This window comes from Carcharodon carcharias, chromosome 7, assembly GCF_017639515.1.
Source record: "Carcharodon carcharias isolate sCarCar2 chromosome 7, sCarCar2.pri, whole genome shotgun sequence".
In the NCBI taxonomy this organism is placed as follows: domain Eukaryota; kingdom Metazoa; phylum Chordata; class Chondrichthyes; order Lamniformes; family Lamnidae; genus Carcharodon; species Carcharodon carcharias.
The window spans coordinates 1082106-1103279 of record NC_054473.1 but is presented as its reverse complement, the minus strand read 5'-3'; the positions used below and the strand labels follow the sequence as shown (position 1 = coordinate 1103279).

Here is a 21174-nt window from a genome sequence, read left to right as displayed (position 1 = left end):
CTCACACCCTCCAACTTGCTGCCCACCCTGCCAATATCCTTGCACCCTCCAACTCACCCCCACTCTCCCGACAGCACTCACACCCTCCAACTTGCTCCCTACTCTCCCAGATCCCTCGTGTCCTCCAGCTCTTCCCCAATCTCTCGACTCTGTCACACGCTCCAACTCACCGCTCACTCTCCTGACAGTCCTACACCACATGGACTGCAGCCGCTCAAGAAGGCAGCTCACCACCACCATCAAGGGCAACTAGGGATGGGCAATAAGTGCTGGCCTAGCCAGCGAAGCCCACATCCCGTGAATGAATAGAAAAAAAACACCCTCATACCTCCCCCCCTCCCTCCCTTGACCCTGAGGAGGGAACTTGAGTAAGTCACATAACGGGTCCTTTTATTTATCCACTAAGATAAAAGCAAAATACTGTGGATGCTGGAAATCTGAAACAAAACCCGAAAATGCTGTAAAAGCTCAGCAGGTCTAACAGCAACTATGGAGAGAAAGATGGAGTTAACGTTTCGAGTCTGTATGCTCTGAAGGTGAATCACTCCACAAATGCTGTTCAACCTGCTGAGTTTTTACAGCGTTTTCTGGTTTTAGTCCTCTATTTATCCCTTGTTTTTGGAGGGTGTTGCCAGACAGGATGATGCCAATTGTGTGTTGACATTGGCCACAAACTACCTGACTGGAAACTAGGATCTCATCCTATCCTTACACCATTCTGTGTACTACTGAGTCCCACAGCTCAGATACACTCTGCTCCCTAACATCAGGCTCAGCAGAAGGGTGAACAAATTCAAAATCAGCCAAGATGCCTGCACCTGATCACAGTCCCTACGACAGTACCCTAGTGAGAGTGTGTGGAACTGTACCCTAGTGAGGTTCAGGGTGTGTGGAGCTGTACCCTAGTGGGAGTCAGTGTATGTGGAACAGTATCCCAGCGAATGTCAGTGTGTTTGGAACTGTACCCCAGTGAGAGTCAGTGTGTGTGGAACTGTACCCCAGTGAAAGTCACTGAATGTGGAACTGTATCCCAGAGAATGTCAGTGTGTGTGGACCTGTACCCCAGTGAGAGTCAGTGTGTGTGGACCTGTACCCCAGTGAGAGTCAGTGTGTGTGGAACTGTACCCCAGTGAGAGTCAGTGTGTGTGGAACTGTACCCCAGTGAGAGTCAGTGTGTGTGGAACTGTACCCCAGTGAGAGTCTGTGTGTGTGGAACTGTACCCCAGTGAGAGTCAGTGTGTGTGGGACTGTATCCCAGTGAGAGTCAGTGTGTGTGGGACTGTACCCCAGTGAGAGTCAGTGTGTGTGGGACTGTATCCTAAAGAGAGTCAGTGTGTGTGGAACCTGTACCCCAGTGAGAGTCAGTGTGTGTGGGACTGTACCCCAGTGAGAGTCAGTGTGTGTGGAACTGTACCCCAACGTGTCTAAGGTTAGGGTTAAATAGCACAGGTCAGTGATGAATAGGATTCATCTGAAATTAGGAATTAATTCAGGCAAACAAAGCTGTAATTTTATTCAAACCTCAGATTTTTCCCAACATTTGTTGAGTTTTTAACAAGGAATGGTGAAATTTGAATTCTGTTCCTGCAGCAAGGTTCACATTTCCCAGTGATGTGTGTTTGCTCCTCGAGTGGCTCCATGGCCTTGGTTCCGATTTTACCTGTAGACTTGGTGAAAAACTGTAGAACAGAAATTCAGGATAAATTCAGAGTAAGGTGTCTGTGGGGATATACAGGCGGCGGGGATAGTGTGTGTGTGTGCGCGGGACAGAAGTGTGGAGCATTCATGTATAAGGGTGGTGGGGAGTGTGGGCGGGCAGTGTGAGCGTGTGCTGGATAATGCAGTGTGCGCGCCTGTGGTGGGGTGGGGTGCGGGGCAGTGAGAATGTGAACATTGTGCCACTTATCCTCACGAAGCTGTCTGTTCCCCTCAGCCAATTGAAGTCTCTGTTCCAAACTTCCCAGCAAATGAAAGTAAGGGATTCCACACAGTACCGATCACTTCCACCATCTACATTGAACAGTCTGATTTCCGGGAGGTAAGACCCTGTGTTCGTTGTGTTTGTTTCTTGGTCCTTTACTGTATCCTGACCCTGCCTCAGGTTCGGGTTGACGACTGGGACTGGCAGCGAGCTTGGGCTGTAGATGGGTCAATTGCGATGAGACTCCTGGGTGAGGTTGCATTTTCTTTCTCCTGTGCTGCAGCAGGGAGTGTCCCAGTGAATCCTTCATATGACAAACATTCCTTCTAGTCGCACTTTACAAGCAACAACCTGAGATCCCTGCACTCTCAGGGCCTGGCTCACCTGCAGCCCAGGTGCTACCAATCCAGCTCTCACTGTTACTGTTATTCTGACCCCTTCTCTTTGCTGCATGCTTCTGATGCTGACATACGTTTGCTTGATGTGCAGGTAATGGAGAAGGGCTACAAACGACTGACCCCTGAGCAATCCGTTGGACTTCGACATGCTGGCTTTGTCATCTCAGTGCAAAAGCTTATCAAGGTAATCATTCATCACCAGTGGAAGCAACAAGGAGCATCTGAAAGCACCATTTCCTAACCAGGAACTAAGACTCATCTTGAAATCTATTCTTGCCTCTTTGTTAGCTCCCATGTTGCAGCCCTTATTGTCCTTAATAGACTTTAGTAATCCGCAGTATTTATGCTGCATCTTAACCACAAGTCTCACACTGGCTTCCCTTGGATGTGCAGTGTCTGCTATGTGGGAGAACCACACTGTGTGATGATTGGAGCATGGCTAGTTATAAATTACATAAAAGGGTTGACCTAACTTGCAGAATGAAAGCCATTAAACAGGAACAGTCACAACCCCTCTGGGCAGGCTCAAATTGGTGGATCCAATCAACAGAAAATGTTTCACTGGATTGTATTTTTCACTTTACAGAATAAGAATGGGAAGGTAGTCGAGTTGGAAGTGACTTGTAGGAAATCCGACACGGCTGAGAAACCAAAGGCTTTTATTCATTGGGTGTCGAATCCTCTAATCTGCGAACTACGGCTTTATGAGAGACTGTAAGTTGTACCCAAGGGCATGTAAGTTGTGCACAAAAACCTGTAAGTCAGATGTATGGACCACGGGGACTAAGTTGGTACATAGTCAGTGTTGGCAATTACTATAAAATATAGAAACTCAGGAACAGAAGGAGGACATTCAGCTCTTCAACCTTGCTCCACCATTCAATCTATCATGGTTTATCTGCATCTCAGCTCTGTCTACCCATCTTTACTCCATATCTCTTGATACCCTTATCCTATTGAAGTTAATGGATATCAGTTCAAAAAATTCCAGTTGACTCACAGCATCCAGGCATTTTTGGGGGAGGTTGTTCCAGACTGTATCCTGACATCACCTCGGAATGGCCTGGCTCTAGTTTTAAGGTGCTGCATCCTTGTTAATTCCTGATTCTCACCGTGCATACCCCCTCCCACCACCCCCAGATTATGATGGGTTTAGATAAGGTAGACAAGGAAGAACTCTTCCCATTAGCTGATGCTATAAGGACTAGGTACAAAGGTTTAGGGCTTCAGGCAAGCAATGGAGGTTTGGGGCGGGGGGGGAAATGTGTGGAAGCATTTTTTTCCACAATAAGTGATAATGACATGGAACCCGCTGTCCACTAGGGTGGTGGAAGCAGAAATAATCAACGATTTCAGAAGGAAATTGGATGGACATTTGAGAGAAGTAAACTTGCAAGGCCATGGGGAGAGAGAGGTGGAATGGGGCTAACTGGATTGCTTTATGTAGAACCAGCATGGACTCGATGGGCCAAATGGCCACCTCCTGTGCCATAATGACTCTTAAAAAATACTCGGATATGCACTTGACCGACCAGACCAGATGGGCTGAATGAGCTTCTTTTGCACTGCATATTTCTGATTCTGTGACTCTCTATAAAGACTTGTCTAGTGAGGATCTGGCTGTGTGCCCCACTGCAGGGCCGATATATCCATTGTAAGGAGCAGTGTCCAATCCAGAACATAGCTCTCCAGATGATGTGTGACCAAGGCTCCGTACAGCTGCATCACTCCTTGGGCCTTTGAAATACAGCCCCCCTGAGATAAAGACGAGCATTCCGTTTCCTTTTTTGGTTGATTTCTTTCCCTCTAACGATTCCTCCATGGATTGCCATCTTGACGTGGTGGAGAGGCTTGTGCACTCTGATGATTCCTTGAGTGATGCCATGGGGAGCTCCTTGCACCTGGTAGGGTGACCCATGGCGGAAGGTTGGGGGAGGTGCCAGACAAAGTGCAGTCCAAAAAGTCTTCAACAGCATGTGAAGGAAGACTGTAGATCTCATTGGCTGCAAAGGTGGAAGAGGCTGCAGAGGCAAGGTGGTCCCAGCCTGACCACCAACGCTTCAAGATCAATTGGACAATGATGTCGCCCCAGGGCGCCCATTTTAAACAAAGTCACATGCGGGTTTCTACCAGGATCTATTTGCCAAGCCCTGTGGTGATGGAGAATTGGCGATGGGGTCAGGGCTGTGAACCGCAGTCTCCAGTCAAGAATCTGCACACAAGCGACAGATCCATGAATGTTGTTGGACACCTGTAATGGGACAGGGGTGTCTTTGGGTAGCAGCTGTGACTGAGCATCCTCTTCAGAATACCCTCTGCTCACTCCAAGTAAGGAGGCATCTGGAAAAGGTGCCCTAAAAATAGGCTGTCTGCTTTCCCCTAGCTGGAGAACCATGTTGTGAAGTTCTTCTAACACTAGTATTTGGAATTTTGGAGGAATAACAACTCTGATTCCCCATAGCAAACAACCATCTTGCAGAGTCAGCTCAAATCTAGGCATGTAGTAAGACTTAAGCTCAGTTGTCACTTCTTGAGGTACACACCAACCCTTCTGTGTGTACAGGTAAACTTTGGAGAGCACTGCATTTCAAGTCGAATTTGATCCAATTTAACAGGTAACATGTCTGTCTGACTTCACTTCGGGTTGTGAAGCTGTGGTGGAACAGGAGTCTGGAAAGTGTATCTGCTTTTGCATGATTCTCAGCAGAGCGAAATATAATTTTGTCCTGGTAAGCAGGTAAGATCAGTGCCCATCTTTGTAGGCGTGCAGAGGTAAGTGTCGGGGTTTGTGACTTCGGGCTAAGCAACCAGGTTAAAGGCTTGTGGTCTGTCAATAAGGTGAATTTATGCCCATACAAATATTGGTGAAACTTCTTGACTCCATTGATTAGTCCAAGAGGTTCCTTCTCAATTTGGGCATAATTTTGTTCTGCCTTGGACAATGTGCACAAGGTGTATGCAATGGGCCTTTCACTGTCATCAGGACACATGTGGGAGGTGACAGCTCCAACACCAAATCCAGATGCATCACAAACCAGGCTGACAGGTAACTTTTCATTGAAGGTGGCAGGACTTTAGCAGAAGTGAGCTCTTGTTTGAGTTCCTTGAAACTTTCCTGACAGGCTTGTGACCAATCCCATTTTGCATTCTTCTCCTGATTATTCAGTGGTGCTGCCTTGGTAGCCAAACTGGAAATGAACTTGCCATAGTAATTAACAAGTCCCAAAAATGAACAAAGCTCCTTAACATTTTTGGGCTGTGGTGCATTCACCACTGCCTCCACCTTTCTGGGTGAGGTTGAGAGGCCAGTTTCATCGATCACATGTCCCAGGTACACCCCTGAGGGCTTCAGGAACAAGCATTTGGATTTCTTACAGCGGATGCCATATTTTTCCAGTCAATGCAAGACCCTGTCTAGGTTCTCTAAATGAGTTGGGAGGTTTTTCCCAGTGATGAGCATGTTGCCTGAAAGCAGATTACACCAGGGAGACCCTGCAGTATTTTGTCCATGGCCTGCTGGAATAAGGCTGGTGATGACATGATTCCAAATGGTAGTTATTTGTATTGATTTAGACCCCTGCGCGTGCACTTCCTACAATCTTCACTCAGCTGCATTTATAAAAATGCCTGTGATAGGTCAAGCTTTGTGAATAATTCACCTCAATTTAGAGCAGCAAACAGGTCCACGATTTTTGGTAGCAGGTACTGATGTACTTCCAGGAAAGGATGAATGGTGATTTTATAGTCACCACATATTCTGCGAGACCCATTATTCTTCACTACTGAGACTATTGGAGCTGCCCACTCTACATAATCAACTTTCTCAATTATCTGGAAGTTTTCAAGTCGTTCTAGTTCCTGCTCAATTTTCTGTTGCATTGAGTAGGGAACTAAACGTGGTTTGAAGAACCTTGGAGAAGCTTCGGCCTTCACAGCAACTTTGGCTTCAATATCTTTAATAACTCCAAGACCTTCTTTGAAGACATCAGTATTCTTGTCTAACAAGGACTGCAACATGGGATTGCAATGCATTTAAAATTATTCCAGTCCAGCCAAATTTCTCTTAGCCAGCTCCTGCCCATAACTGATGGGCAATGATAAGCAGCGACCTTGCTATTTGATCTCCATATTTAGCTTGAATGGACATTTTTCCAAGTATATTCACAGGCTGACCAGTATAGGTGCTAAGCTGGGGGAGGGTCTTCTCCAATGGGCATTTCTTGAAAATTCTCTCCCATGTCTAAAGCAATAGAAACAGTAGCGACAATCAGCGGTTTCCACTTACAGGCGTCTGCATTATGCCCTATTACACTACAGCGGTAACGTGTTTGAAAGCGAGTATACCCTGACTTTATTATTTTAATTTCAGCATTGTTAGAATTCACTTTTCAAATCTCCAGCTTGATTCTCTGCCATTTCTATGCTTTGTGCAATCTCAAACGCTTTCTTCAGTGTCTACTCTTGCTCCACTAACAATCTATGCTGAATTTTTTTTAAAATTCATTCATGGGAAGTGGGCTTCACTGGCTGGACCAGCATTTATTGCCCATCCCTAGTTGCCCTTGAGAAGGTGGTGGTGAGCTGCCTTCTTGAACCACTGCAGTCCACGTGGTGTGGGTGCACCCACAGTGCTGTTAGGAAGGGAGTTCCAGGATTTCTTAGTCCACAAACCAAGCAATCACACAATGCTTCTTCCAGATAATCTTCAAGTCACAATGTTCCACTAATTTTCTCAACTCAGCCAGGAACTGGGAAACTGACTCACCCTCATACTGTTCTGTTCAGTGAAACTTGAATCTCTTGGCAATAATTGCTGGTCTGGGATTGAAGTAGTTGGATCAAAAGCTCCTAATAATGATGATCCCATCCTTGTTGCCGTTTGAAGTGTTTTGTCACTTCTTAACAATTAAGAATACATACACAGCTATCTGTTTCTGAACTCCAACTTTCTGTGTGAAAACACAGAAGGTTCCTTTATTCCCTATTCTCCATCAGAGAGCAATACATCGGGAACTTAGCTCACCCTACTAAGGTTATAACAAGCAGTTCTTTTTAACTAAAATAATTTTTAACAAAAATTACCTTTTACAAAAAAGCATTAACATTGAACACAAACTGGTTTTACAAAAATGATGCAGAAATGTATGAGCTCCTGGAACAAAAACAAACAGCCTTTATCGCCTGGCAGAACAACCCAAGATGGCAAGTCAAGAAGACAACATCTCAATAGCTCAAGGCTGATGGCCAAAAACAAATCTGGAAGATAAAGGACAAGTGGTGGGAACAGAAAGCCTGAGAGGCCCAACAATATGCTGACCATCGTGACATGCAAAGCTTTTCTGAAGCCACCAGGGCCAATCTATAGACCAAGATCAGATGGACAAAATCCCCTTTGCTCACAGGATCGTGTCTCTCTTCATGGAGATGACAATGCCTTTTATCAACACTAGAAAGAACATTTCAAATAACTCAACCATGAAACCACAGTGGCAGCTGATACTCTCCAGGTTATCTCCTAGTACCCTGTGATAGAATTCATGGGTGAACCACCATCGATGGGAGAGCTGCAACAAGCAAATAAATGGATGAACAACAACAAAGCCTATGGCCCTGATAGTATTCAAGTTGAGATCTTTAAAGCTGGTGGGCTTTTGCTCACGTCAGGACTTCATGATATTGATGGTGAGGGATTCAGCAATAGTGATGTTATCCAAGTCTTGCTGCAAGCAGGTACAAACTGCTTCAATAGCCAAAGTCACAAATGGTACTGAGCACTGCGAAAATAGATATTAACTGTTACGATATAGTTGCAATTATGGAGACATGACTGCAGGGTGACCAAGGATGGGAACTGAACATCCAGGGGTATTCAATATTTATGAAGGACGGACAAATTGGGAAAGGAGGTGGGGTAGCATTGTTAGTAAAGGAGGAAAACAATGCAATAGTAAGGAAGGATATTGGGTCGGAAAATCATGATGTGAAATCTGTTTGGGTGGAGATAAGAAAAACCAAGGGGCAGAAAACGTTGGTGAGAGTGATCTATAGGCCCCCAAACAATAATGGAGATGTAAGGGAAGGCATTAAGTAGGAAATTAGAGACGCATACAATAAGAGTACAACTGTAATCATGGGTGATGGTTTTCTTTTAAGACCAATATGTTGAGAAATCAACTAGAGAGCAGGCTATCCTAGTCTGTGTAATGAGAAAGGATTACTTAACAATCTTGTTGAGTGGAATCTCTTGGGGAAGAGCGACCATAAAATTATAGAATTGTTCATTAGGATGGAGAGTTAAGAAGTTGAATCTGAAACTAGGATCCTGAATCTAAATAAAGGGAACTACAAGGGGATGAGGTGTGAGTTGGCAATGATGGATTGGGGAACCTTACTAAAAGGGTTGACAGTGGATAGGCAATGGCTGATATTTAAGGAATGTACACATGAATTACAACAATTATTCATTCCTGTCTGGCAGAAAAATAAAACAGGAAGGGTGGCTCAACCGTGGGTTACAAAATAAATTAGGGATAGTATTATATCCAAAGAAGGGGCATATAAAGTTGCCAGAAAAAGCAGTAAGCCTGATGATTGGGAGCAGCTTAGAATTCAGCAAAAGTGGACAAAAAGATTGATCAATAAGAGGAAATTGGAGTTTGAGAGTAAACTTACAAGGAACATAAAAACTGACTGTAAAAACTCCTATAAATATGTGAAGAGAAAAAGATTAACGTAGACAAATGTAGGTCCCTTACAGTCAGAAACACGGGAAATTATAATGGGGCACAAAGAAATGGCAGAAGAATTGAACACATATTTTGGTTCTGTCTTCGCAAAAGAGGACAAATAATTTCCCAGAAATGTTAAGGAACCAAGGGTCTAGTGAGAGGGAGGAATTGAAGAAAATCAGTATTCGTGAAAAAAATGGTGCTGGAGAAATTAATGGGGTTAAAGGCTGAAAAATCCCCAAGGCCTGATAACCTACACCCCAGAGTACTAAAGAAAGTGGCTCTGGAAATATTGGATGCATTGGCGGTCAATTTCCAAAATTCTATAGACTCTGGAGCAGTTCCTACAGATTGGAGAGTGGCAAATGTAACCCCACTATTTAAAAAAGGGGGGAGAGAAAAAACAAGAGAATTACAGACCAGTTAGCCTAACATCGGTGGTGGAGAAAATGCTAGAGTCTATTATAAAAGATATGGTAATAGAACACTTGGAAAGCCTGAAAGGGAAATCATGCTTAACTAATTTTTTTTTAAGTTTTTTGAAGATGTAACTAATGGAATAGATAAGGGAGAACCAGTGGATGTGGTATATTTGGATTTCAAGAAGGCTTTTGATAAGGTCCCACATAAGAGGCTAGTGGGCAAAATTAAAGCACATGGGATTGGGAGTAATTAAAGCAAATGGGATTGGGAGTAATATACTGGAATGGATTGAGAATTGGTTGACAGACCAGAGACAGAGAGTGGGAATAAATCGGCCTTTTACCGGGTGGCAGGCAGTGACTAGTGGTGTACCACAGGGATCAGTGCTTGGGCCCCAGCTATTCACGATATATATAAATGACTTAGATGAGGGAACCAAATGCAATATTTCCAAGTTTGCTGACGATACAAAACTGGGCGGAGTTATGAAGAGGATGCAAGGAGGCTTCAGGGTGATTTAGACAAGTTGTGAGTGTGGGCAAACACATGGCAGATGCAGTATAACATGGATAAATGTGAAGTTATACACTTCGGTGTGAAAAACAGAAAGGCAGAGTATTATTTAAATGGTGATATATTGGGAAATGTGGATGTACAAAGGGACCTGGCTGTCCTTGTACACCAGTCAATGAAGGTAAACAGGCAGGTGCAGCAAACAATTAGGAAGGCAAATGGGATGTTGGCCTTCATTGCAAGAGGGTTTGAGTTCAGGAGGAGGGATGTCTTACTGCAGTTTTACAGGGCCTTGGTGAGACCACACCTGGAGTATTGTGTGCAGTTTTGGTCTCCCTACCTAAGAAAGGATATACTTGCCACAGAGCGGGTGCAGCAAAAGGTTCACTAGGCTGATATTGGGGATGACAGGACTGTCTTATGAAGAGATTGGTTTGACTAGGCCTATATTCACTAGAACTTAGAAGAATGAGAGGGGGTCTGATTGAAACCTATAAAATTCTAACAGGGCTGGACAGACTGGATGCAGGGAAGATTTTTACCCTGGTTGGCCCCAGTCTCAGGATATGGGGCAGGCTATTTAGGACTGAGATGAGGAAACATTTCATCACTGAGGGTGGTCAACCTGTGGAATTCTCTCCCACAGAGGCTGTGGAGGCCAGGTCACAGAGTGCATTCAAGAAGAAATTGATAAATGTTTGGATATTAGGGGCATCAAGGAGTATGGAGAGAAAGCGGGCGTTGCGATAGAGGATCAGCCATGATATTGAATGGTGGGGCAGGCTCGAAGGGCTGAATGGCCTACTCCTAGTTTTTCTTTGTTTCTATGTAATCATCAGTGAACATCCCCACTTCTGACCTTATGATGGAAGGAAGGTCATTGATGAAGCAGCTGAAGATGGTTGGGCAGAGGACACTACCCTGAGGAACTCCTGCAGTGATGTCCTGGAGCTGAGATGACTGACCTCCAACAACCACAACCATCTTCCTTTGTGCTAGGTATGACTCCAACCAGTTGAGAGTTTTCACCCGATTCCCATTGACTTCAATTTTGCTCGGGATCCTTGATGCCACACTCAGTTAAATACTGCTTTGATGTCGCGGGCAGTCACTGTCACCTCACTTTTTGAGTTCAGCTCTTTTGTCCATGTTTGAACTAAGACTATGATGAGGTCAGGAGCTGAGTGACCCTGGCAGAATCTAAGCTGATCAGTGAACAGTTTACAGCACTGTCAATTGCACCTTTTCTCACTTTAATGCTTGAGAGTAGACTGATGGGCTGTACCATACAATGAAGAGCGTCCTCAGTATGAAGGTGGATTTTGGTCGTCATAAGGACTGTGCAGGCGTCACTCCTTTCAATATTATCCATGAGTTGATGCATCTAGAAAGGGTAGATTGGTGAGGGCAAGATCAGGTAGGTTTTTGCTGTCTCTTGTAGATTCTCTTGCCACTTAAGGAATCAACCTGCTCGGTCAGTAACGGTGCTACTGAGCCACTCTTGGTGATAAACATTGAAGTCCCCCACCCAAAGAATATTCTGTGTCTTTGCTACCCTCAGTGCTTCTTCCAAGTGGTGTTCAACATGGAGAAGTACTGATTCATTTGAGGGAGGATGGGAGGTGGTATTCAGCAGGAGGTTTCCTTCCCCATGTTCCAGCTGATGCCATGTAACTTCATGAGGTCCAGAGTCAATGTTGAGGACTCTCACAGCAACTCCCTCCCAATTGTATACCACTGTGTTGCCACCTCTGCTGCATCTGTCCTGCCAGTGGGACAGGCCATACTCGGATGGTGCTAGAGGTGTCTGAGACATTGGATGATTGTGAGTATTGACTATGTCAGGTTGTTGCTTGACTAGTCTGTGGGACAACTCTCCCAATTTTGGCACCCAGATGTTAGAAGGACTTTGCTGGGTTGGCTGTGTAGGATGTGTTTATGTTGTGCCTAGTCATTGCTGGGTGGTCCGTCCAATTTTATTCTTCTTTAATCTTTTTATAGCTGTTTGATACAACTGAGTAGCCTGCTAGGTCATTTCAGAAGACAGTTATGAGTCAACCACAATGCTGTGTGGATGCTAGATTTCCTTCCCTAAACGGCATTGGTGAACCAGAGGGTTTTTTATAACAATCCGGCAATGTCATGATCTCCATTACCAAGAGTAGCTTTTTATTCCAGTTATATTAATTAAATGAATTAAAACTCCCCCAGCTGCCATGGTGAGATTTGAACTCGGGTCTCTGGATTACTAGTCTAGAAGCATTACTACTATGGGTCATGGAGATTGAGTTTTTATTATGGGTGGGGTCTGATTCTCCAGAGTAGTGAGCAGGGGTGATGTGTTTTGCAGTATTAAGGGGCTGTTTTGCCAGGGAGTGTTTCAAGCAGCTCTGGGGGTGGGGTGGCCATTGCCTGGAGTTGGAATTTTGATCTCTTTTAATTTTGTGTTTTGCAGCTTCCTCCATAAATGTCCTGAGGACTCCAGTGAGGTACCCGGAGGCTTCCTGAGTGATATTAACCCAGTGAGTATCTAACAACTGGATTGTGGACCAAGGCAATTGTTCTGTTTAAATAATGGAAGGTTCAGACTGGATGAAGTTGTTGAACTTGGAGAGTGAGCAGCACTGGGGCCTTGGGATCAGTTACAGGTTCAGAAGCCTTTACCTCTCATCAAAAGGATGTGGATGTGTCTGCCCGGAAAGGGAGGGACTCGAAGGTCAGTTGCCACCTTCAAGAGAAACTGGATCATTCTGTATTGTAAAGGCTTGGGGGTTCGAGAGACATTAACATCCCTGCTGGAATGTTTCAGGGAAACTCGGGAAGAAGACTTGCTTGAGTTTTGTGATGAGATAACAGAGGGAGTTGATAAGGGTAATGAAGCTGATATAATGTATGTGACTTTCAAAAGGTGTTTGATGCACAGCAGGCTTGTCAACATAGCTCAAGCCCATGGAATAAAAGGGATAGTGGCAGTATGGATACACAGTTGGCTGAGTGACAGGAAACAGAGTAGTGGGGAAGTTATTTTTCGGACTGGAGGAAGGTTTATGGTGGGTTCCCCAGGGATCAGTACTGAGACCACTGCTTTTCTTGATCTATATTAATGACCTAGTTTTCTGTGTACAGGGCACAATTTTAAAATTTGCAGATGACACAGAACTTGGAGGTATTTTGAATGTGAGGCTTCAAGAGGACATAGACAGATTGGTGGAATGGGTGGACACATGGCAGATGAAATTTAATGTAGGGAAATGTAAGGTGAAACATTTTGGTAGGAAGAATGAGAGGCAATATCAAATAATGGACACAATTCTAAAGGGGGTGCAGGAGCAGAGGGACCTGGGGATATATGTGCATAAATCACTGAAGGTGGCAGGACAGGTTGAGACAATTGTTAATAAGACATATGGGATCCTGGCCTTATAAATAGGGGCAGAGAGTATGAAAGCAAGGAATTTTTGATGAACCTTTAAAAACCACTGGTTTGACTTCAGCTGGAGTATTGTGTTTAATTCTGGGCACTGCACTTTAGAAGGATTTGAAGACTTCAGAGTGTTTTTTCAACTTGTTTATGGGATGTCAGTGCCACTGGCAAGGCCAACATTTATTACCCATGCCTATTTGCCCTTGAAAAGGTGGTGGTGAGCCACTGCCTTGAACTGCTGCAGTCCAGGTGGTGTAGGTACAATCACAGTGTGTTAGGGAGGGAGTTCCAGAATCCAGGTGCAGAAAAATTCATGAGAATGGTTCCAGGATTGAGGTACCTCAGTTATGAGGATAGATTGGAGAAACTGGAGCTGTTGTTCTTGGAGAAGAGAAGGTTGAAAGGAGATTTGATAGAGGTGCTCAAAACCATGAGAGGTCTAGACAGAGTAGATAGGGAGAAACGGTTCCCATTGGCAGAGGGACAAGAACCATAGGACAAAGATATAAGGTGAATGGCAAAAGAACCAATGAGATGAGGAAAAAGTTTTTCTAGGCAGTAAGTGGTTAAGATCAGGAATGCAGTGCCTGAGAGTGTGGTGGAGGTAGATTCAGTTGTGACTTTCAAAAAGGATTGGATAAGCACCTGAAGAGAGGCTAAATTAAGCAGAACCGCAAAAGTAATCATCTCTGGATTATTCCCTGAGCCACGAGCAAATTGACATAGGGTAAATAAAATTAGAGGGATAAATACATGGCTCAAAGTTTGGTATGGGAGAAATGGGTTTCGATTTACGGGGCACTGGCACCCATACTGGGGAAAGTAGGAGCTGTACGTTTGGGATGATTTTCACCTGAACCGTGCTGGGACCAGTGTTCTGGCAATTTGTACACTAGAGTGGTAGAGAGGGCTTTAAACTAAATACTGGGGGGAAGGGATCAAGTGAGAGGAGATGTAGTAAATCAAAGGGGAGCAATGAGGTGATAGAGCAGACTAGTGATTTGGGAACTGATAATCAGAGCGTGGCAGGGAAGGGACAGAGAGTACAAACTTAGTGCACCAGCAGACAAGGACAGAGATTGCTAAAATGATAAAAAGCCAGTTAAGGGTTCTGTATCTGAATGCGCACAGAATTCATAACAGATTGGATAAATTGTTAGCACAGATAGAAATAAATATGTATGATCTGATAGCCATTATAGAGACATGGTTACAAAGTCACCAGGGCTGAGACCTGAATACTGAAGGGTATTTGACATTTCAAAGAGATAGGAAGCTAAGAAAAGGTGGTTGGGTAGCTCTGTTAAGGATGTCACTGGCACAGTAATAATAGGTGATCTTGGCTCAAAAGAACAAGATGTAGGATCAGCTTGGGTAGAGAGGAGAAATAACAATGGTAAAAGGTCACTTGTGGGAGTAGTTTAGAACCCCCCGGCATGGTAGGAAAGGGTATGCAGGAAGAAATAAATAGGGTGTGTAAGAAAAGTACGTCAATAATCATGGGTGACTTTAATCTACATATAGAATGGACAAATCAGATTGGCAACGGTAACCTAGAAAATGAGTTCACGGATTATTTGGGCCGTTTCTTAGAGCAGTATATTAGAGCCAACCAGGGAGCAGGCTATTCTCAACTTGATAAACAATGATTCAGGATCATAGTAAAGGCACCTCTAGGCAATAGTGATCATAACATGATAGAATTTCATGTTCAGTTTGAAGAGGAGAAGTGTGGGTCTAAGATTAGTATATTAAACCTGAATAACGGTAATTTTTAAGGATATGAAAGCAGAACTAGCTAAAGTGAACTGGGAAGCTAGATTAAAAGGTAGGACAGTAGAGATGCAGTGACAAGTTTTTAAGGAAATATTTAATAACTTTCAGCAAGATTTATCCCTGTGGGAAGGAAAGACTGTTAAGTAGTGGGTACAGTCGAATAAGTATTTAGTATTTTTATTGTTTATAGTTTAAGGTCTTTTTGTGGTTTATAGTTTGTATATTCTGCAGTAATGAGGATCAGGTAAGAAGGGCCCTAGAGTAATTGATTTAAAAGGTTTAATTTAAAGGAATAAGTCATGGCAGGAGCACTCAAAGCCGTGGTGTGTTCCTCATGTTCTATGTGGGAAGCCGGGGACATTTCCAGTGCCCGGGACCAGCATGTGTGCAGGATGTGTATCCAGCTGCAGCTCCTGGAAGCTCTGGTTTCAGAACTGGAACAGCAGCTGGGGACACTGTGGAGCATCTGCAAGTCTGAGAGCATTGTGGAGAGCACAGTTAGAGAGGTGGTCACACCGCAGCTGAAGGGACTTGAAGAAGGAAGGGAATGGGTGACCACCAGGCAGTTCAAGAGAAACAGGCAGGTAGCTCAGGAGTCCCCTGGGGTCCCGCTCGCAAATCGGTATTCCATTTTGGAAGCTGATCAGGGTGCTGGTTCCTGCAGGGAGTGCAGACAGAGCCAAGCTTCTGGCACCACAAGCAGTCTGTCTGTACAGGAGGGGAGGAAGAGCAATAGTAATAGAGGATTCTATAGTCAGGGGAACAGATAGGCACTACTGTGGCCGTCCGTGAGACTCCAAAATGGTGTGTTGCCTCCCTGGTGCAAGGGTCCGGGATGTCACTGAACGGCTGCAGGGCATCCTGAAGGGGGAGGGTGATAAGGCAGAGGTCATGGTACATGTTGGTACCAATGACATAAGTAGAAAGAGGAATGAGGTCTTGCATCAAGAATTCAGGGAGTTAGATAGTAGGCTAAAAAGCCGGACCTCTCAGGTTGTAATCTCTGGATTACTCCCAGCGCCACATGCTAGCGAGCTCAGAAGTAGGAGAATAGCGCAGATGAATACGTGGCTTAAGAGTTGATGGATCACTGGGACCGTTTCTGGGGAAGGTGGGACCTGTACAAACGGGACGGTCTACATCTGAACCAGAGCGGGACTAACATCCTTGCGGACAGGTTTGCTAATGCTGTTGGGAGGAGTTTAAACTAATTCGGCAGGAGGAAGGGATATAATGTTAGCAGAATAGGGACACATAATATAGTAAAACAATCAAATCAGAGGGAGTACATCTGCATTAAGTTTCAAGGGAGTAAGTCAAGGCTGGATGGCCTCTACTTTAATGCCAGGAGTATTACAGGTAAAACGGATGAGTTAAGGGTGAGGATTGATACGTGGAATTGTGATATAGTAGCCATCACAGAGACGTGGTTCAGAGAGGGGCAGGATTGGCAGCTCAACATTCCGGGATATAGAATCTTCAGGCAAGACAGGAAGACGGGAGGGGGTAAAAGAGGAGGAGGCATTGCATTATTAGTTAAGGAGTCAGTTACTGCAGTAAGGAGAGATGATATCTTGGAGGGGGCATTGAATGAAGCTTTGTGGGTAGAGCTTAGGAATAAAAAAGGGGCAGCCACATTGTTAGATGCTTATTATTGACCCCAAGGTAGTGGGAAATTGAGGAACAAGTATGTGTATAATTTGCAGAGGTGTGTAAAAACAATAACAATAGGGTAATTGTATTAGGTGATTTCAACTTTCCCAACATTAATTGGGATAGACATAGTGTTAAGGGCTTGGATGGAGTAGATTTCTTGAAATGTGCACAAGAGAACTTTTTAGGTCAATATGTAAAGGGTCCAACAAGGGACGGTGCATTGCTGGACCTAATTCTGGGGAATGAAGCCGAACAGGTGGCTGAGGTGGTGGTGGGGGAGCATTTTAGTGATAGCGACCACAACATGGTACAGTTTAAGCTTGTTACAGACAAAGAAATAGACAAGTTGCAAAAAAATGTTTTGGACTGGGGGAGAGTGGATTTTAGTAAAATAAGGCAGGATCTGGCCAAGGTAGACTGGGAACAGCTACTTGTGGGGAAATCTACAGAAGAGCAGTGGGGGGCGTTCAAAAAGGAAATGGGGAGGGTAAAGGCTCAACATGTTCCCTCTAAGGTGATAGGAAGGAGTAATAAGCCCAGAGAACCATGGAGGATCAGAGATATTCAGGATATGATGAGAAGGAAAAGAGAGCTCTAAGCAGGTACAAGGAGAGCAAATCAGCAGAGGCATTAGTGGAGTACAGAAAGTGCAGGGTGGAGCTTAAAGCAATTAGGAGAGCAAAGAGGGGATATGAGAAAGCTCTGGCTGGTAAAAGGGAAAATCCCAAGATATTCTGTAAGTATACCAATGGGAAGAGGATAACCAGGGAAAGGGTAGGGCCCACAAGGGACCAAGGGTGGAGCCAGAGGACACCAGTAGAGTGTTGAATGAATACTTCACGTCCGTCTTCACCCAAGAGAATGAGGATGAAGGTATGGAACTCGGGGAGAGAGACTGCGAGGTTCTTGAGCAAATTGATATAGGGAGTGATAAGGTATTGGAGGCTTGGCAGGCTTAAAAGTGGACAAATCTCCAGGTCCAGATGATTTGTGTCCCAGGTTGTTGAGGGAGGCAAGGGAGGAGATCACAGGGGCTCTGACCCAAATTTTTAATTCCTCTCTGGCCACGGGAGAGTTGCCAGAGGACTGGAGAACAGCTAATGTGGTTCCGCTATTTAAGAAGGGTTGCAGAGATAAGTATGGGAACTACAGACCTGGGAGTCTTACGTCAGTGGCAGGGAAACTATTGGAGAAAATTCTGAAGGAGAGAATCTATCTCCACTTGGAAAGGCAAGGTTTGATCAGGGATAGTCAGCATGGCTTTGTCAGAGGGAGGACATGCCTAACAAATGTGATTGAATGTTTTGGGGGGGTGACCAGGTGTGTAGATGAGGGGAGTGCAGTTGATGTAGTTTATATGGATTTCAGCAAAGCCTTTGACAAGGTCCCACATGGGAGACTTATAAAGAAGGCATATGTACATGGGATACAGGGTAATTTGATAAGATGGAATCAAAATTGGCTTAGTTGTAGGAGACAAAGTGATGACAGAAGGATGCTTTAGTGACTGGAAGCCAGTGTCCAGTGGCGTACCACAGGGATCTGTGCTGGGTCCCCTATTATTTGTCATTTATATAAATGACATAGATGACTATATGGGAGGTAGGATTAGTAAATTTGAGGATGACACAAAGATTGGCCGAGTGGTTAACAGTGAGGTTGAGTGTCTTGAGCGACAGGAAAATAATAGACGGGATGGTCAAATGGGCAGATAAGTGGCAGATGGAATCTAATCCTGAAAAGTGTGAGGTGATACACTTTGGAAGGAGTAATTTGACAAGGAACTATTAAATGAACAGCATGGCAGTAGGAAGTTCTGAGGAACAAAGGAACCTTGGCATGTGTGTCCATAGATCTCTGAACGCAGAGGGGCATGTTAGTGGGGTGGTGAAAAAGGCATATGGGACACTTGCCTTTATCAATAGAGGCATAGATTACAAAAGTAGGGAGGTCATGTTGGAGTTGTATAGAACCTTGGTGAGGCCACAGCTGGAGTACTGTGTGCAGTTCTGGTTGCCACATTATAGGAAGGATGTGATTGCACTGGAAGGGGTGCAGAGGAGATTCACCAGGATGTTGCCTGGGATGAAACATTTAAGTTATGAAGAGAGGTTGGATAGACTTGGGTTGTTTTCATTGGAGCAGAGAAGACTGAGGGGCGACCTTATCGAAGTGTACAAGATTATGAGGGGCATGGACAGGGTGGATAGGGAGCAGCTGTTCCCCTTAGTTGAAGGGTCAGTCACGAAGGGACACAAGTTCCAGGTGAGGGGCAGGAGGTTTAGGAGGGATGTGAGGAAAATCTTTTTTACCCAGGGGGTGGTGACGGTCTGGAATGCGCTGCCTGGGAGGGTGGTGGAGGCGGGTTGCCTCACATCCTTTAAAAAGCACCTGGATGAGCACTTGGCACCTCATAACATTCAAGGCTATGGGCCAAGTGCTGGTAAATGGGATTAGGTAGGTAGGTCAGGTGTTTCTCACGTGTCGGTGCGGACTCGATGGGCCAAAGGGCCTCTTCTGCACTGAGAGGTTCTGTGATGCATCATCCATGGCTGAATAAGGAAGTTAAGGATAGTAGCAAGTTGAAAGCAACACTGCAAATCTGCAAAGATTAATGGTAGGTCTGTAGATTTACCTAATTTAAAGAATGACTTAAAAAAATAATAAAAAGGGAGAAAGAAGAGTATGAGAGGAAGCTAGCTAGTAATATAAAAACAGATAGTAAGAGTATCTACAAGTATTTAAGTAGGAAAAGAGTAACTAAAGCTAGAATTGGAACCCTAGAGAGAGAGTCTGGGGAATTGATAGTGGAAAACAAGGGAATGACAGAGGGTGTTGAACAGGTATTTTGTGTCTGTCTGATTTCACCGTGGAAAATTTAAAAAAAACAACTTCCCAAAGATACTCGAAAATCAAGAGGTGAACATGATGGTGAAACTTAAAACAATCACCATCGCTCAGGAAAAGGTGCTGGGAAAACTGTTAGACCTAAAGGCTGACAAGTCCCCAGGACCAGATGGTCTGTATCCTAGGGTCTTATAAGAAGTAGCTGCAGAGATAGCAGATACATTGGTTATAATCTTCCAAAATTCCTTCGATTCTGGAAGGGTTGCTATGGATCAGAAAATAGCTAATGTAACATTTATTCAAGAAAGCGGAGAGACAGAAAGCAGGAAACTATAGGCCAGTTAGCCTAACAGCTACCTTTGGGAAATTTCTAGAATCCATCATTAAGGAGATTATAGCAGGGCAGTTAGAAAGTCATAAATTGATCAGCCAGAGTCAACATGGGTCTGTGAAAGAGAAATTGTATTTAACTAATTTATTAGTTTTTGAAGAACTAACAAGCAAGGTGGATAAAGGGGAACTTGTAGATGTGGTGTTCTTGGATTTCCAGAAGGCATTTGATTACATACGGTTTGATTACATGGTGTAGGGGTAACATATTGGGATGGATAAAGGATTGGTTAGCTAACGGGAAGCAAAAAGTAGAGATAAATGGGTCTTTTTCGGGGGGGGAAGTTGTGACAATTGGAGTGCCACAGGGATCAGTGTTGTGGTTTCAATGTTTTCACAATCTACATCAATGATTTGGATGAAGGGACCCAATGTATGGCAGCTAAATCTGTCCATGACACCAAGATAGGCAGAAAAGTAAGTTATCAAGAGGAGGTAGAGAGTCTGCAAAGGGATATAGACAAGCTAAGTGAGTGGGCAAAAAATTAGCAAATGGAGTACAATGTGGGAAAATGCGAACTTGTCCTATTTGGCAGGAAGAACAGAAAAGTAGTGTATTATTTAAATGGAGTGAGATTGCAGAACTGGGTAGTTAGAGGGATCTGGGTGTCCTGGTACAAGAGTTGCACAAAGTTTGTATGTAGATACAGCAAGTGATTAGGAAGGCTAGTGGAATGTTGTCATTTATTGCAGGGGGAATGGAATATAAAAGTAAGAAGTTTTACTGCAGCTGTACAGGGCCTTGGTGAGACAACATCTGGAATATTGTGTACAGATTTGTTCTCCAGATTTGAAAAAAGATATAATTGCGTTAGAAGCAGCTCAGAGAAGGTTCACTGGATTCATTCCTAGGATGAAGGATATATCTTATGAAGAAAGGTTGAACAGGTTGGGCCTATACCCCTTGGAGTTTGGAAGAATGAGAGGTGACCTTATTGAAATATGTAAGACCCTGAGGGGGTTTGATAGGGTGGATACCGGGAGGATGTTTCCCCTTGTGGAGGTGACTAGGACAAGGGGACACAGTTGAAGAATAAGAGGCCTACTGTTTGAGATGGAGATGAGAATTTTTTTCTCTGAGAGGATCATTAGGATGGG

The 21174-nt window shown here is 44.3% G+C and overlaps 1 protein-coding gene across 2 annotated transcripts in view; it reads left to right on the top strand.

Annotated features, from left to right (window-relative positions):
- Positions 1 to 21174, top strand: part of qars1 (glutaminyl-tRNA synthetase 1) — a 96261-nt gene that overhangs the window by 72233 nt on the left and 2854 nt on the right. For both annotated transcript variants that reach the window (XM_041192016.1, XM_041192017.1), the window contains 4 exons: positions 1934 to 2038; positions 2411 to 2503; positions 2906 to 3033; positions 12439 to 12505. In XM_041192016.1, the coding sequence (XP_041047950.1) occupies positions 1934 to 2038; positions 2411 to 2503; positions 2906 to 3033; positions 12439 to 12505 (393 nt within the window). The remainder of the gene's footprint in view (positions 1 to 1933; positions 2039 to 2410; positions 2504 to 2905; positions 3034 to 12438; positions 12506 to 21174) is intronic.